The following is a 17,313-nucleotide window of genomic DNA, read 5'->3' as shown; positions in this document are numbered from 1 at the left end:
AAGGTTGAGAGACTTGAGTTCTAGTCCTGCATCTAATGTTAACTAGATATATGACCTTTAGTGGATCACTTCATCTCTGGTGGCCTTGGAATTTTTTTAAATAATGATGATATTCTTATCACAACTGCCACTATCACGACCTCTACTACCACTAGTAAAGAGAATTTTGAAGTAGCCACTCTTCAGAATCCTTCCTTCTCTGAAATCATATGACCTTCAAGTGTTCTCATTTTTTAAGTGAGGGAACTGAGAATGATCTGTCCTGGGAAGCTTGCTAAGTAGTGTAACCCTATTAAGCATGCATGTGTGTAAATGTCTATATAAGTATATCTATATAGGTGATATAGAGCTAGATATGATATAGATATAGATATCTATGTCTATACATTTACACACATATATGTGTGTAATATATTTACACACATACACACATATATATATGTCTGTATGTGTTTATACACTCACACATTCATCATTACCTGATAACTATATGGAGGGCTGTTACCATGCTTCAGGATCACAAATTTCTTTTCTCAGACAGCCTCAAATGGCTCTGATGTCTACCAACGCTACCTGGGCCAAAAGTAGAATGCATGTAGAGGATGGGGAAAGGGATTTCCAGTCCATAATTCATAACATAGTAAGAACAAAGACAAGTTTCATTCAGTAGTCCACATACTGTGACATTACACATGGACAACTTTCTATTTGATGTTGATGTTTCTAATGGTGTTACCTATATGTGTTAATACAACTTCTGTCTGCTGCTATTCCTTAGCATTATACAGCTACACTTGTTGATTGTATGTAAAGGTGTCCTTAAAGCAGTGTGTGTTTTTAATCTAGTCTGGTAATGTTTGCCAGTTGTTACTCCATTTTTAGGAAGACCTAAATGGCAATAAAAAATGGATGCAAAAAACCATAACTGAAAGATTAACCTTGAAATATGAAAGATGGTAAAGATTACTTGAAATTTGACATGGCTCCATGAAAGTCTGAAACTTCTTTTATGGATCATCTTTAAGACAGAACATTCAGTTTCATATTTATTCTGATTTAAGAAGCGTACAGACTAAAAATAGAAAAGAGGTCTCCTTCGGCAGGTCCATTTGTCCATTGATTTTACATGTAGGGGTTGCAAATTCAAAAGCCTTTATGGGACAGACAGGTCTTAGAAATGCATGAAGCAGCAAGAGCCAGTGTGAGGGCTGCCAAAGGGAATGGTGGAGAATATGGCAAACCGGAGGATATATGTTCCATCTAAAGGGGACATCACCACTCCGTTCCTTCTTGATGGGTGTCATGACAGAATTCAGGTCCAGTGCCACTCATTTCAGATTTTTTCAAGAAAAGCCAGAAGTATGTCACTTTTGTGTGAAATCTTCCTATTTCTATAGGCTCATGACTTATTCAAAAATTGTAATAATATGCAAGCCAAACAAAATCTATGGGTTACCAGTTTCTAACCTTTATAATCTAATCTTCCTCTGTGCGTGCATGTGTGTGCGAGTGTTTGATGTTACATTAATTTTTTAGTTGAACACTAAAGTCCAGATATCCTGCATATCTGCAATCCTTAAAAATGAAGCAATATCAATATTGAATGGTGCTCTGAAAAATAACTTCGATTCAACTAGTTTATCTCTAAGGTGTCCAAAATCTCTTTTGGAAAGAAGCTTTTTTAAATGATTTTTGAGATGGTTTAGGTCACCTGGTAAAGACATTGTTGGTTTACCTTTCATCCATTAACACTCAGATGCACAGGCAGAAAAAAAAATATTAAAAGGGAAAATACGCACAAGCACTTGCTATATTGAATAAGAATAAGATTATTAACACCAAATGAGACATAATTGAACTAATGAGGCATGATATGTTTATAATATTCTTTGTGAGTTGTCAGATTGCTACTTTAAGTACTAGTTCTATTATTTCTAGCATATAAAGGCTATGTCTTGATTCATAGCTTTTGTTAAAATCATATAATACTACTTAGAAAAAGAAAATTTTTATCTCTAGAAATTGCTGTCACATGAAGATATTTATTGTTATTTATAATAAAATACGGTTATCTTAAAAAAAAAAAAAAGTCACACAGTCATTTTAGATGTCCTAGAAAAGACAAACGTGTTTGAAATTACCCAGAGGTGAGGTAAACTCTAAAAATTTTGGCCTTTCCTGCCTTCTAAAATGAAGTATAACTTCATAGTCAGTGCAAACTTCCAGTGTTCTAAATTTCCTATTTTGGCTCCACCTTGGATTTTGCTTTTCGCTCCACCTTGGATTTTGCTTTTCAGATAAAGGCAAGTTAAAAGGTGAGCAGGAGGGAGGATCCCTACACAATTAGGATGATATGCCTTTGTATTAACACAACTTGCCTTCAACTTAAGTACTTCCTTCCCTCCCTTTCTTCTTTTCTAAATTAAACAAAATCTTTTCTTATTTTTGTTTGCTTGTTTCATGAACATCTCTTTTCTTGCCCAAGCTTTCTCCTCTATAGGCAATAGATCAGCCCACTCAATTCCATGACAATCTTGACCAGAGTAGAAGTAGACCTCAACATTTCATCAGCTGATCTGGTCTTAGCCCACTGAGGTAATGGGCTTAGCCTCAACGGACTAAAACCAGATCAGCTGATGAGATGTTGCAGTACTTTCAGTATCCAGTGTGCCTAGGGAGAGTCCTGGGTATGAAGAGTATGCCCATCAAGTTATCCATAACTTTCCAATCACCTGCCATTTTGACCTAGGCCACTGATCAACTGTCCCATTGAGAAAGGCCTTCTCTCACTGTCTCCTTCTAAAGTAACCACTTAGTCATTCCTTATCATTTTTATTTTTTCTTGTTTTTAAGTTTTTTTTTAAAAAACAGCTTTATTGAAAAATAATTGACACACAATATTGCACAATTAGTAGGCACATATTCAAAGTGTAAAATTTGGTAATTTTGAAATATGTACACATCTTTTTCAAGCAACACAACAATCAGAATAATGAACATATCCACATCTGTCATGCAAAATGAATCACTCCTAAAGTTTCCCTATGCCCTTTTGTAATCTCTCTCTCCTGTCCCTTCCTCATCTTCCTATCTTCAGGCAACCACTGATCTGCTTTCCCTTACTCTACAGTAGTTAGCATTTTCTAAATTATACATAAATTGAATCAAACAATATGTACTTTTTTGTTTTATTTTCTACTTTCCTTCAGCATAATTACTTTGAGATTCAACTATATTGTTGAATATATCAAGAGTTTATTCCTTTTTATTACTGGGTATTCTATTGTATACATTATCTGTTCACCTATGGATGGGATGGACATTTGAGTTATTTCTAGTTTTTTTTCTGTAGGCTTTTAGAAATAAAGCTGCTAAGAACATTGATTGATTGATTGATTGATTGATTGATTGATTGATTGATTGACACAGGGTCTCACTCTGTCACTCAGGGAGAAGTACAGTGGTGCAATCATGGCTCACTGCCACATCGACCTTCTGGGCTCAAACAATCCTCCTACCACAGCCTCCTGAGTAGCTGAGACTACAGGGGCAGACCACCATGCTCAGATAATTTTTAATTTTTTAATTAAAAATTTTTAAATTTGTAGAGACAGCGTCTCACTATGTTGCCCAGGCTGGTCTCAAACTCCTGGTCTCAAGTAATCCCTCCCCCCTCAGCCTCACAAAGTTCTGAGATGACATGTGTGAGCCACTATGAACATTTATACATGAACAAAGTATACATTCTTTGTATGGATGCATGCTTTCATTTTCTTTGCATAAATTTCTAGGAGTAGAATGGCTGGGTCATAAGGTAGATGAATGTTTAATATTTTAGGAAAGTATCAACTGTTTTCCAAAGTAACTAAACCATTTTATATTTCCACCAATTACTTATGAGAGTTCTAGTTGTCCCACATGCTCACCAATATTGGTATGGTCAATCTTTTAAGGATTAGACATTCTAACAAATATGTAGTGATGCTTCATTGTAAGTTTATTTGGCATTCCCCTAATGAATAATAGCGTTGAGCATATTTTCATATGCCAATTGTATGTCTGCCCTGTTAAAGTAACTCTCCAATCATGTATCCCCTCATGTTTTCTTGAATTGTGTGTGTATGTATTTTGCAAATATATATGATTTGCAAATATTTGCACCTTGTGTGTGGCTTGTCTTTTCATTCTCTCTTCATTCACTGTCTTTCAGAGAATAGAAATTTTTAATATTGTTGAAGTACAACTTGTCAATTTTTATTTTTGTGGATCATGCTTTTGGTGTCACATCTGAGAATATTTTGCCTAATGGAAGGTCACAAATAGTTTCTCCTATGCTTTAATCTAAAATACCTACAGTTTTAGGTTTTACACTTAGGTATATGATCATTTTGAGCTAATTATTGTCAAGTTATTCTTGCACTCCTGGGATAAACCCTACTTATTCATGATGCATCTTTGTATAAATTATTGTATTCCATGTGCTAAAATTGTGTTAATAATTTTTTGCACTTACAGTCATGAGAGATACTGGTCTATGATTTTCTTTTCCTATAATATCTTTATCAAGTTTTGTGATCAGGATACTGCTGACCCCCTAGAATCAGATGGAAAGTATTCCTTCTTATTTCTTTTGTGGATAAGATTGTGTAGAGTTGGTATTAATTTTCCTAAAATGTTTGCAGAATTTCCCAGTGAAGCTAGTGAAGTAATATGGGTCTGGAGTTTTCTTTGTAGGAAGGTTTTCCATTTCTTTAAGAGATGTAGGACTATTCAGGTTTCCCATTTTTTCTTGAGTAGGCATTGGTGGTTTGTGTCTTTTAAAGGAAATGGTCTTTATCACCTAAACGACAAATTTACTGGCACACAGTTGTTCAAAATATTCCCTTATCATCCCTTTAATAACTGCATGATATCTCTCATTGCTGATACAGGTAATCTGTGTCCTCTCTCTTTATCTGAACAATGTGGCTAGAGATTTATTAGCTTTTTTTATCTTTTAAAAAAATCCAACTTTTAATTTCATTGGTTTTCTCTAATTTTTCTTCTATTTTATTGATTCCCACTCTTAACTTTCATTATCCCATTTCTTCTGCTTACTTTGTGTTTGACTGGCTCTTACAGTTTCTTAGAGTGGAAGCCGAAATCATTGATGTGATATCTTTCTTCTTTTCTTATACAGGCATTTATGTAACTTTCCCTCTGAAAACCTCAGCAGTGTTTCACAAATTTTAATATGTTGTATTTTCATTTTCATTCAGTTCAAAATGCTTGCTAATTTCCATTTTAATGTCTTCTTTGATTCATGGGTTTGTTATAAATGTGTTCAAATATTTGGGGGCTTTGCAGAAAACTTTCTGCTATGTTTTAGTTTAATTCCATTATCATCAGAGAACACACTCTATATTACTTGAATTTTCTTATACTTATTTAAATTTGTTTCATAGCCATTATATAGACTATTTTGGTACATGCTATATACTTTAAAAATGCCTCTTCTGCTGTTATTGAATGCATTTTTCTATAAATATCAATTAGGTAAAGTTGGTCAGTAATGTTATTCTAGTCATCTATATCCTTACAGGTTTTTTTACTTGTTCTGTTAATTATGAAACAGGATATTATTGTTGCTCACTAGAGTTTTAGATGTTTCTCTTTCTCCTGGCAATTCTATCAGCTTTCACTTCAGGTATTTTGAAGCTGTGTCATTTTTTAAAAATTAGAATCATTATGTTCTCTTGATAAATTAACCCCTTAATCATCAGACGGCCCTATTTATCCCTAATAATTTCCTTTCACTGAAGTCTACTTTATCTGATATTAATACATCCATTCTTACTTTCTTTGGATTAATTTTATCATTGTATATATTTTTCATGAATTTACTTTTAACATATTTGTGTCTTTATATTTAAAGTTAATTTCTTATAGGAAGCATATAGATGGATGTTGTATTTTATCTAATCTAACAATGTCTGATTTTTAAATAGGGAGTTTAGATTATTTATATTTCATGCAATTATTTATATACATGGCTTTAAGCCTACCATCTCATTATTCATTTTCTATTTCTGTTCTTTCTTCCTCTTTTCCTCTTTGTCTTGATTTGGATTAATTATTTTTAATATTTCATTTTATTTACTTTTTTGACTTGTTAGCCATAACTCTCTATTATTTTAATGATTGTTTGGGTGATTATATACTTTTAACTTAACATAATCTACTTTCAGTTGATATCACATCATTTCACAAATAGTATAAAAAATCTTTCTTCCATTTCTCTCCTAGTGGCACCTGTGTTATTTCCATCACACATTTTATTTCTACACATTATCTCCACAATATATTATTATTATTACTATTGCTTTAAACAACCAATTCTCTTTTAAAGTGACAAAAATAATTAGCACTGTGGGGTTGTGGGTTTTTTTTGTTTTTGACACACAGTCTTGCTCTGATACTCAGGTTGGAGTGTAGTGGTGTAATCATGGCTCACTATAGCCTCAACCTCCTGCCTCAGCCTCCCAAGTAACTGGAACTACAGCTGTGGACCTTCACTGAATCTGACTAGTTTTTGTATTTTTTGTAGGGATGGAATTCCAGCATGTCGCCCATGCTGGTCTCAAATTCCTGGGCTCAAGGGATCTGCCCGCCTCAGTATCCCAAAATGCTGGAATTACAGGCATGAGCCACCATGTCAGGCCTAGTAGCACTGTTATATTACTTATATAGTCACCATTGCCAATGCTCTATATTTCCATCTGGTATCATTTTTCTTCAGCCTGAAGGATGTTCTCTAACATTGCTTATCATGAAGATCTGCTGGTGATGAGTTCTTCAGTTTGTGAATATCTTAAGGTCTTTATATTGCCTTAAATTTTGAAAAAAATTTTCATTGGGAAAAGTTTTCTATATTAACAGGTTCCTCCCCACCTCCTCTTTTAGTATTCTAAAGATGTTCTTCCACTGTCTTCTTACTTGCATTGTTGCCAACAAGAAATCTGCTGTCAGCCTTATTTTAGATCCTCTTGTACATAATACGCCTTTTCTCTGGGCTTTTAAGATTTTCTCTTTATCACTAATTTTAAACAATTCTATTATAATGTGCCTTGGTTTTGTCTCTTCATGCTTCTTATGCTTGGAATTTGTTGAGTTCAGACACCATTTCCTCCAATATTTTTCTGTTCCTTAATTTAACCTGTCAGAGACTATAAATACTCAGAAATGAGGCCATATGAAATTTTCTCACATCTCACTGATGCTCTGTTCTTTTTTTTTTTTAAGTATTTGTTTTCTCTCTGGTTTTCCTTGTGAATACTTTTGTTATCTTCTCAAGTTCACTGCTATTTTCTTCCACATTGTCTAATCTGGCATTAGCAATGTTTAGTATATTTTTTGTCTTATATATTGCAGTTTTCATCTCTTGAAATTTGAGTTTTTTCATATCTTCCATGTATTTAGTTAACATGTTCAATCTTTCCTCCAGCTTCTTGAATATAGAGAATACAGTTAAAATAACTCTTTTAATGTCCCATCTAGTAATTCTATCATCTGTGTCATTTTTGGGTCAGTTACAATTGATTGATTTTTCTCTTTAGTATAACTGTGGACTAAATGAGCTGAAGCATCTCTGGCTCCATGTTCCATGGTTTCGCATTGGCATTGGCATTGGCATTGCAAGTTCATGCTCAAAGTGTCTTTACAGAACTCATTCTGCTTCAGAAATCTTATTACCCAATCTGTGTACAGCTCCATACCCACAAACTGAGACTTGCTTTAGGGTTGTCTGCCACTACTTAGGAACTATGTGTTTAGGACTCTATTAGCACTGGAGAGTTTGCATAATGCCAAGCTACCATCTTTCCCATCTGCCTGAGTTTTTCAAGTGATGTACCCTGCTCATCCACTAAGGTATCTGCTACCACAGTTGGCACTCATTGGCAATTGTTTGACTGGACTTTAACTGACAGGCTGTGTAGTGTTGTGGCTAAGTGTCTACTTTCAGGTTATAGGGCCTGACTGCTTAGGTTTGCATTCCTGCCAAACCACTTAGTAGGTACGGCTTTGAGCAGGTGATTAACTTCTCTGTACCTCAGTTTCCTCACCTGTAAATATAATAATGATACTTATCCTATCAGATTGTTGTACAGATAAAATTTGACAATGCAATTAAAGGATATGAGAATAGCATCTGGCTTAGACACTTTGTTGTTAGAGTAAGCAGTGAAGCCTGCATCTACACCTGGGAATTTGAGTCTGTAGATCACATTCTTAATCATTATATGATATCCTTATATCTGCTTTGCAGGTTAGAGAAAATTTCCCTTCTGTATTTATGGCTGGATCAACTTCTCTGATGATTTCAGCTTAAGCACTTCCTAAGTGCCTATCTAGCCAGAAGTCATTTGTAATGGTTTTTTAAGTCCTGAAGTATGATAGAAATCATTTTTTTCAACACTAGGTGAAAACAAAATATCAAAACTAAAGACCAAGAAAAAAGAAAGTGATTAGAAAACAATATTTTGAGACTCTTGGGGATAAATCAACTTTCTTCTTCGATCTGTTTTCCTTTATTGTATCTTCCTAAATCAGAAAAAAACAAATATGAAGGACACTTATGGTCCCTTACAAGCCAACATTTTTTGGTCTCTGTGATTATTCTTTCACAGTTCAATATTTTATATTCAGAAGATGGAAAAAAGGTTAAGAATACACACAAAAATTTAAGTTTGTTAATTAGCAATCAAAACGGATATAAAGAAATGAGTTATAATAATTATAGAGTAAAGCAGCAGTTTGTCTACAACATAGGTACATGTTGAAGGCCAACATTTCACCTTTTAAAATATTTTAAAAACACTACCAAACTAAGTGGCATACATTTTCAAGCTTACTTTAGATTCAGAAATTAATATTGTTATTATGAACACAAATATAAACATTGAATGAATATTCAATCCAAAACAGGAGGCATCACAACTGAACTGCTCAGAATTCTTGAAATTAGCATTTATTATCTTGAGCTAAATAACTCATAAGCATTACCTTTTCTGTAGGATTAATTTATATCCTTCTAGTGATGTTCCCTCAGCAGCCTTGACTCTGATAGGATGACCAATAGCCAGGCATCCCTGAGTTATCGCTCGACTCAGGATCATTCCAGTCTTCCAATGAATAGAGAGGGGGAGAAAGGTCTAAATAAGTTAAAAGAACCAGAAAATTCAACAATGTGTCACAAATAGTGAGGTCATTATGCCTGGATAACCCTGGATATTAACAGTTGCTGAAAGTGAAACACTACCCACAACTTAGCAGTCAGCGAGCCCTGCTCAGAATCAGTAATCTTCTGTCCAACAAGGGTGGCATTTTACAGTTCAGTGCAAAATAAAACAGACCTTGATATCTTCATTTGTCTTTTTTTTTCTGTGCATATTTCACAGTGCAGCAATTTGGGGTCCATCACGTGTCACTTGCTGTAGTTATAACTACAGAGCTTACTGGAAATATGTACGCACAGAAAAAAAATAGTGCAGTGAACTGAAAAGACTGAAACAAATCCTTAACCTTTGTATTAATTTAAAGTTTTACTCTGGGTCTAAATATCATGGGTTAAACATTTTAAGGTAGTTTGTGAACTGCTTTTGTTTTAAATGTTAGGATTTCCTGCCAAGGAAATTAAAGGGGAGTATTGCTTGAAGGGCCATTTAACCATTTTCTTACTTAGTGAGTCAATACAACATTTTTTATAAGTGACAACGACAGAGAAATTTGTCTACATCTACTGAAGATTTATGGCACGTAAAATTCTCTCTTAACAGGTAAAAAGGTTTATTTTTAAAAGAAGAAGAGAGAGTTCAATCTTAAAGGATTTTCAGAATTGCTTCCTTTTTAGCATATACTTTATTTCTTGTGTTTGTAGTGTGGAAAAGAAACATGATGATGACTGATGACTTAGGAAAAATATTTCTTTAAAAAATTGGTTTTAATAAGCACTGAATGAAATCCTTGTTTGACCATGCTTGTCTACACAGAAAGAACTGCTTAGGGTGAGGAAAGGCAGCCATCATTTATTAAGCACTTTCTGTATACCAGACACCATGCTTGAACATCACACATACTTTCTCATTTCACCTTCGCAGCAACTGTGCAAAACAGGTATGACTAACATCATTCATAGAAGAGAAAACAGTAGTTCAATGCAGCTAAGTAACTTTCCCAATGTCACACAAGAGATTTCAATTATTTAATAACTCCAAAACTATACTCTTTTGGTAGGCATTCCAATTATTTTTGAGGAGATTTTAGACAAGTATATGTTTTTGATTATCATGAAATTCTAGAAACAGATACTATGAAATTAAAGAATATGGGATCTGAGAATGGACCTTCTATAGCAACTAGTCCAACTTGTTTCATAGAACACTAAGGCCTAGATAACATGTGTGACTTGTCTGCTGTCATACAGCTATTCAGTGGCAGTGCTGAGACTAAAACACTTCCATTATGCTCATAGGTAAGTCAAATATTGAGGAGTGTTTTATATTACAATGAAAGTTCTGAAGTCAAAGAGACCAAGAATCTTTCCTCTGCCATTACTAACCTAGTTTCTTCAGCTGTATAATAAAAATCTGCACAATTCTTATAACATTAAATGAAATAATAAATGTGAATAAAGTACCTAATGTAATGTCTGACATATAGTATTCAACTAAGTGGAGATATTATTATTAAATCAGAAACAAAATATCATGTAAAAAGGGCAAATAGTTAACATAGCCTCCAGCTGGAAATCCAGATTTCAGGAATAGCTCATGTAAACTTACTATGCTTTGACACATGAAATAAATAATACGTCTTAGTACCTTTGTGTCTTAATTATTCTACATGTTCTTTTTTAACTTTTAAAGAACAATAGCTAAGGGCAATTCAAAATTTCATTTGAGAAAATAGTGTCAATCTTCCCTCCCCCCAGCGAACCTCACTGGGTGACTTCACATTCACAGGAGTGCTAAGAAGTAGCAAAATTGTCTGTGATGAGGGGGCACAGGGAGATACAGGAAGGATAATTGTGAACTGCACCATCTCTTTTCAACATAAATACATATTTACAAAATGTACTGCAGTAGTAAGATGAAAGAAAAGGACAATTCTATGTTCTTCTATAAGTCATATGCAATAGTACAATAAATAATAAGTGAAAAAGATTAAATATTACCAACACACAGGAACAAAATGTGTTAGGCACTGTTCATGTTTATACTCAGGGATTTCTTTTAAAACTATGTCCTTGCTAAGACGATATGTAAAGCTGGTATATGTTGGTAATCTACCAGGCAGGAAAGCTGAGGGGTAAAATTCAAAATGAAGATCTAGGAGTAGAAGCACATTCAGACAAATCTCATGAAAATAATGAGTCTGTGGACTACAGACAAATTCTATGCTTGGTTTAAATACACTGTGAGGTATAAACTAATGAGCAGCATGTCTGATAGTGAACTGAATGCTCACTTGAGAATCTACATAAGTCCTGTGGGCTAGGCAATACCAACAGCAGAGATAGCATTTGTAACAGCCAACAATTTATCACGCTTTCACTTCTATGCTCGCATGCATGAGAGCACTGGGTGCCAGCAAGTGCGGTGAGCCAGCAAGCAAGGGGAGGTCACTCAGGGAAAACAGACACTCTTAGGTACCTTGGTGATCAGCCACACACTGGCTGCAGGCCAAAGGATCGATGGCGCTATTTGACTCCTGCTGCTTGCTTCACTGCCTGAGAAACTCCACTTTCCAATGGAAACGGAGGCATGAAGGACAATATTAGGATCTACCTATATCATGAGAAGAAGTATGCATTTTTAACTCATAGTCTAAGAGTTAAACTTCTTAACACACTTACCCAAAATAAGTTATCCTAGAACATTATTCTGATTGATACCTCTTTTCAAAAAGTAGCATTCAATCCCCTTTAATTCAATTCAATCAAGAGTTGTTGAGCACCGACTCTAACATGCAAGACCCTATGCTGTGTGGTGTGGAATATTATAAAATATTTTTTCCTGACCCAAAGAAACAGGCCGGGCGCGGTGGCTCAAGCCTGTAATACCAGCACTTTGGGAGGCCGAGACGGGCGGATCACAAGGTCAGGAGATCGAGACCATCCTGGCTAACACGGCGAAACCCCGTCTCTACTAAAAACACAAAAAATTAGCCGGGCGAGATGGCGGCGCCTGTGGTCCCAGCTACTCGGGAGGCTGAGGCAGGAGAATGGCGGGAACCCGGGAGGCGGAGCTTGCAGTGAGCTGAGATCTGGCCACTGCACTCCAGCCTGGGCGACAGAGCGAGACTCCGTCTCAAAAAAAAAAAAGAAACATACAACAGAGTAGAGGCAATTTCTCTCTCTCTCTCCCCACTCACCTTTCATGATAAGCTCCATATGAACGATTAAATAGTAGTATTACAGGCATGAAAAAATGGTACGCTCATTTCCACTGGAGAAACCTAAAGGTGGAGCATCTTGGAAGACATAACAGGTAAAGTAGGCCTTGAAGGATGGGGACAATTTGACAGGAATGATAAAGAATAAAAAGGTATTCCAAGTAAAGGCAAGGAAGCTTAATCAATGAGTCTTAGGATTCGCAGGTAGACTCAAAAAGTAAATTTGCCCAAACTGTAGAAAGTGTCAAGTGTAAAGCTATGGAGTCAGGTGGACAGTAGGGAGCCAGTGAAAGCTTTCTTTCTTTTTTTTTTTTTTTTCTTTTTTTATACTTTAAGTTCTGGGGTACATGTGCAGAACATGCAGGTTTGTTACATAGGTACACATGCCATGGTGGTTTGCTGCACCCATCAACCTGTCATCTACATTAGGTATTTCTCCTAATGCTATCCCTCTCTAGCCCCCCACCCCCCAACAGGCCCCAGTATGTGATGTTCCCCTCCCTGTGTCCCTGTGTTCTCATTGTTCAACTTTCCTTGTGAGTGAGAACATGTGGTGTTCGGTTTTCTGTTCTTGTGTTAGTTTGCTGAGAATGATGGCTTCCAGCTTCATCCATGTCCCTGCAAAGGACATGAACTCATCCTTTTTATGGCTGCATAGTATTCCATGGTGTACATGTGCTACATTTTCTTTATCCAGTCTATCATTGATGGGCATTTGGGTTAGTTCCAAGTTTTTGCTATTGTGAACAGTGTTGCAATAAACATACGTGTGCATGTGTCTTTATAGTAGAATGATTTATAATCCTTTGGGTATATACCCAGTAATGGGATTGCTGGGTCAAATGGCATTTCTGATTCTAGATCCTTGAGGAATCGCCACACTGTCTTCCACAATGATTGAACTAATTTACACTCCCACCAACAGTGTAAAAGTGTTCCTATTTCTCCACATCCTCTCCAGCATCTGTTGTTTCCTGACTTTTTAATAATCAAAACTATCTCGCTAACAGCAGATTTTAGTAAGGTTGATCTGGTAAACGTAGAGGATAACAGACTGTAGAATGAAGACATCAAAGGCAGGGAAAATAGCTGGGAGTTCATACAATCTCCTAAGAATAAAGAAATATAAGCTGAGACTTTAGAGAGAGTTGTGGGGATGGACAGGGGGTACTGAAGGGGGAGACTTTGCACCCGCTTCTCCTGTGTTCCTTATCAGATTACATATGCCAAAGGTGTTGTGCACCTTCTAGCATTGCTCACTTAGACCCGATTGTCAAATTAGTAGGCACTCACATCACTTGTAGGAATTCTATTACTTCATACTTAATAAATTTTATCTCCTAAACTATATGATCACTTTCACTGAGTAATTATTCTAGGTTTTTTAGTACCAATATTTATTTGTGTATGCTTACAGGAATATACCAATTTATATTTAAAACCCAATAAATGATGTTGCTTCAATAACAATTTATTTCCTAACGCTAAAACATCCATTCTATATCTGCGCTAATGCTAGATATTTGTTGAATACCAAATTATTTTTTTAAATGCATAAATTCAATGATTTAAAATAAAAAAGTTTACAAGTGTAATCAGGCACTATCATAAAGATAAAACTAATATATGTGGTAATTATTCTATAATGAAAGTCACTTCTCAAGAGAAGAAAACGTCATATGACTCCTACATGTGAAAATGAAATTTTAAAAAATATAGCAACACCACCACATAAGCAGATTTGACTTACAGTGCTTACAGTGCCTGGATTCTGGCGGGGAATCCCCACAGTTTCTGAACAATGATAAACTACATTGTACTAATCCATTCGCCACAGGACTCAGCATTTAAAGTAGCAGTCTTACTCAACCTCCTAACTCCAAGTTGCCATCACACTCAAAACTCCCCTCTGCAACTGGGCAGAAGATTGTTTTGACTGAAATTAGTCAGACAGAAGAACCATACAGCCAACTGCTTCTTTGTACAGCACCTGCTGCCAGCGCCTACATTCTTGTTATCTCCACAACATGGTTTAATCTTTTAACAGTTGGCTTATTGGTGAAGAGTGAAGGGGTCCTTTGTCTCTGCCTTGGGCTGGCACCCAGTATTAACACCATGCTGTTCTTCAAGAGATATTTTGCTGGACAGTTCCCAAGTGATTCCACATAGAGCAGACACAGCAAGGCCCACTAACTCAGCTTTATTTTGTATTATTAAATAAAAAAGATTCCTGCCAAGTCTGGTGTTCTGATATCCTTAAAACTGACAATGGCCATTACATTTTTCTTCTGTGACTTCACTTTTTAAATTAATTTGATAGCTTAGCTTTAGACCAAACGAGGGTGGGAAGTTAAGAACTATGAAAGCTGGGATTTAAGAAAAAAAAAAAAAGTGTTCTGACAATCTACAACATAACATGCCGTGTGTGTGTGTGTGTGTGCCCATGTACACACATGCACGTGCACATGTGTATAAGAACATTTAGATTGAGACTGGTATCTAAATGCATACTATCATATATGTCATTAAAACCATTTTTAAGTCTTATTGAGAATCAAAAAAAATTCTCTTTTATTCTTTTAAATACTTATACACATAGGTCCTTTAAGTGACCATTATAATTTTGCTTGTCTGAATAAACTGTGCTGATGTAGAAGCAGTCAATGATAAAGCAATGCATATGCATGCTGGGCCAGTTAAAACGTGTTTAATTATTTTTCCCAAATAGCTAATGAAGGTGGAGTAGCCTTAAATATTCTTGTGCAAATTCAAAATAAGAAAAGAACCACTTATGATCTTCTCTTGCACATCTACTAAGAAACAGAACACAAGACAATGAAATATTTCTTGAAAGAAGTTCATAGAGCACAACCCTCATTTTGAACAAATTGTTTATTCTATTGCAAATAAATTTTACATGATGTTCACTTTTGATAATGCATTTAGGGTCAATTTGAATAATTTCACACTTAAGTTAAAATCACAGCTAATTAAAGAAAATGTTATAAAATCTCTTTCCTCATGTAATTTCTGTTCTCTCTTATTGTTTCTATGCTCTAACTTTATAGCTGACCAATCCACCCACTTCTACGGCCAACAAATGGAAAGAGCTGAGAGTAGAAAACATCAGCAAGGCAAAATCACGCAGTTAAACAAGGCATATCTAAGATCTAATTTGTCTGAAAATAAGAGAAAGACTTAGGCTTTTAATTCAAGTCCTGTGTCCTATGTTAATGGCAATCCGTTCAAAATTTTAACTAGAATTTTGTATTTGCTTCAGTACATAAATCATTTATACAAAATATCATTTTCAATGACTTGCTCTCCAAAGAAATAGAACAGCAAAGAGTTGTTTGTCATTTCCCAGACTCCTTTGTGGCAAAAAGAATAATGCCAGAATAATACAGTACTTCAGTAATTATGAATGCATTCTACTAGCATCCATAACTACTGAACTTACAAGCTAAATTGTAACAAGTATACCATAATTCCAAAATTATAACTTGATGTTTTTCTTGCCGTTTCCATACAGAAGATTGTCACTAATGTCCTGCTGATGTCTGCGAAGCCATGTACTGAAAGGCTAGAATTAAAATAAGTTTCCTTTTGATTCTGGCAGAATATATGACCTGCCAAACATTGGAGTCAATTTTTCTGCTGTATTTTTCCATAACCAGGCATTCCTCAAACTATTCTTCTCATGAAATATCTCCTTTGATATTAACTACCATGAAGTTTAAATCTCATCCATTTCAAAGAAACATCTAGTTTGACTGCCATCAAACTGAGTCAATCTAAAAATGTTGCCAATTTAAGTAGCAATAGAGAGATGTTGAAAAATGTATTTGCCAAATTGTCAATGTGTAGTAGATTCCAAATCTGTTTTTGAAATGGATAAAAGAGCAACAGGTTGTAATTGTCAGGGTTATATCTGACTCTCACATTGCAAATGGGGATTACACGTTCCAAATTTTTCTCTGTAGGAAAGGTTCTACTTGTCAATAACAGATTTAAAAGAACAGTCAGGGGCTAGGCACTGATATCTCTATCTCAAGCCAATTTTAAAACGTATGCATCAAGAATATCGGCTTTGCCTCCCTTCTCTCAACCCCTGTTGTAATCCTCTTAGTGTGTTCTTTACCTCAATGAGCAGCAAGATTCTACAATAAAATGCCCTACAGATATCCGTCACCTCTGCTGAATCCATCTTTAAAAGTGCTTCTTTTCCGGTTATTAAATTACTATTCCCAATGCACTGATCACCACTCTGTAAATAATTGGAGACATTTTTCTGAAGGATTTTAAAGGTTTCAGCTATGGAGGAGCTGTTTGTCTTTGAAAGCTTCTCTTTACTAGTCAATTTATCAAATTTTTGCTTTCTTACACTACTATTTTTGTTGAACTAAAATTTTTAAAAACTAAAAATGCCATAACATATAAACATTTACTTGAGAGAGCGTTTTCTCATTTTCACTAAATCATTAAAACCATTAAATAATGATAAAATAACTGTAGACTGTTATTCTGTCGTTTTTCAACATTTTAGAAAATAGAGTTATCTTGTTATAGTTATCCCACTTTGACATAAAAGCAAAGAGAAAAGCCTCCTTTGAGGTCCTTTTCTCTGATATCTCTTTGCTATCCAATTGTTTTTTAGGTTTGAGTTGGTCTCTGAATTAGTTAATTGACTAGTAAATTTAATTCAGGTCAGCTAACTGAATATCTAGATATTGCAACAGAGACAGGGATGATCAGGATACTCTTTGCCTTTGAGAAATTTTCAATTTAGCAGGGAGGATAAGACAAGAACCTCCTGAGTTATCTTCCTAATATGAAGATCAGATTACATCTTGCCTCTGCTCAAATATTTTTGATGGTTCC

At 35.2% G+C, this 17,313-nt stretch overlaps 1 protein-coding gene across 1 annotated transcript in view; it reads right to left on the bottom strand.

Annotated features, from left to right (window-relative positions):
- The window catches only part of DCDC1 (doublecortin domain containing 1), a 499,491-nt gene that overhangs the window by 218,914 nt on the left and 263,264 nt on the right, over positions 1–17,313 (bottom strand). The window contains exons 16-17 of the mRNA XM_005578290.5: positions 11,691–11,825; positions 9,043–9,161 (exon numbers count right to left, since the gene is read on the bottom strand). Coding sequence (XP_005578347.3) covers positions 9,043–9,161; positions 11,691–11,825 — 254 coding nt within the window. The remainder of the gene's footprint in view (positions 1–9,042; positions 9,162–11,690; positions 11,826–17,313) is intronic.

This window comes from Macaca fascicularis, chromosome 14, assembly GCF_037993035.2.
Source record: "Macaca fascicularis isolate 582-1 chromosome 14, T2T-MFA8v1.1".
Classification (NCBI taxonomy): Eukaryota; Metazoa; Chordata; class Mammalia; order Primates; family Cercopithecidae; genus Macaca; species Macaca fascicularis.
This window is presented reverse-complemented; position numbering and strand designations above follow the sequence as displayed.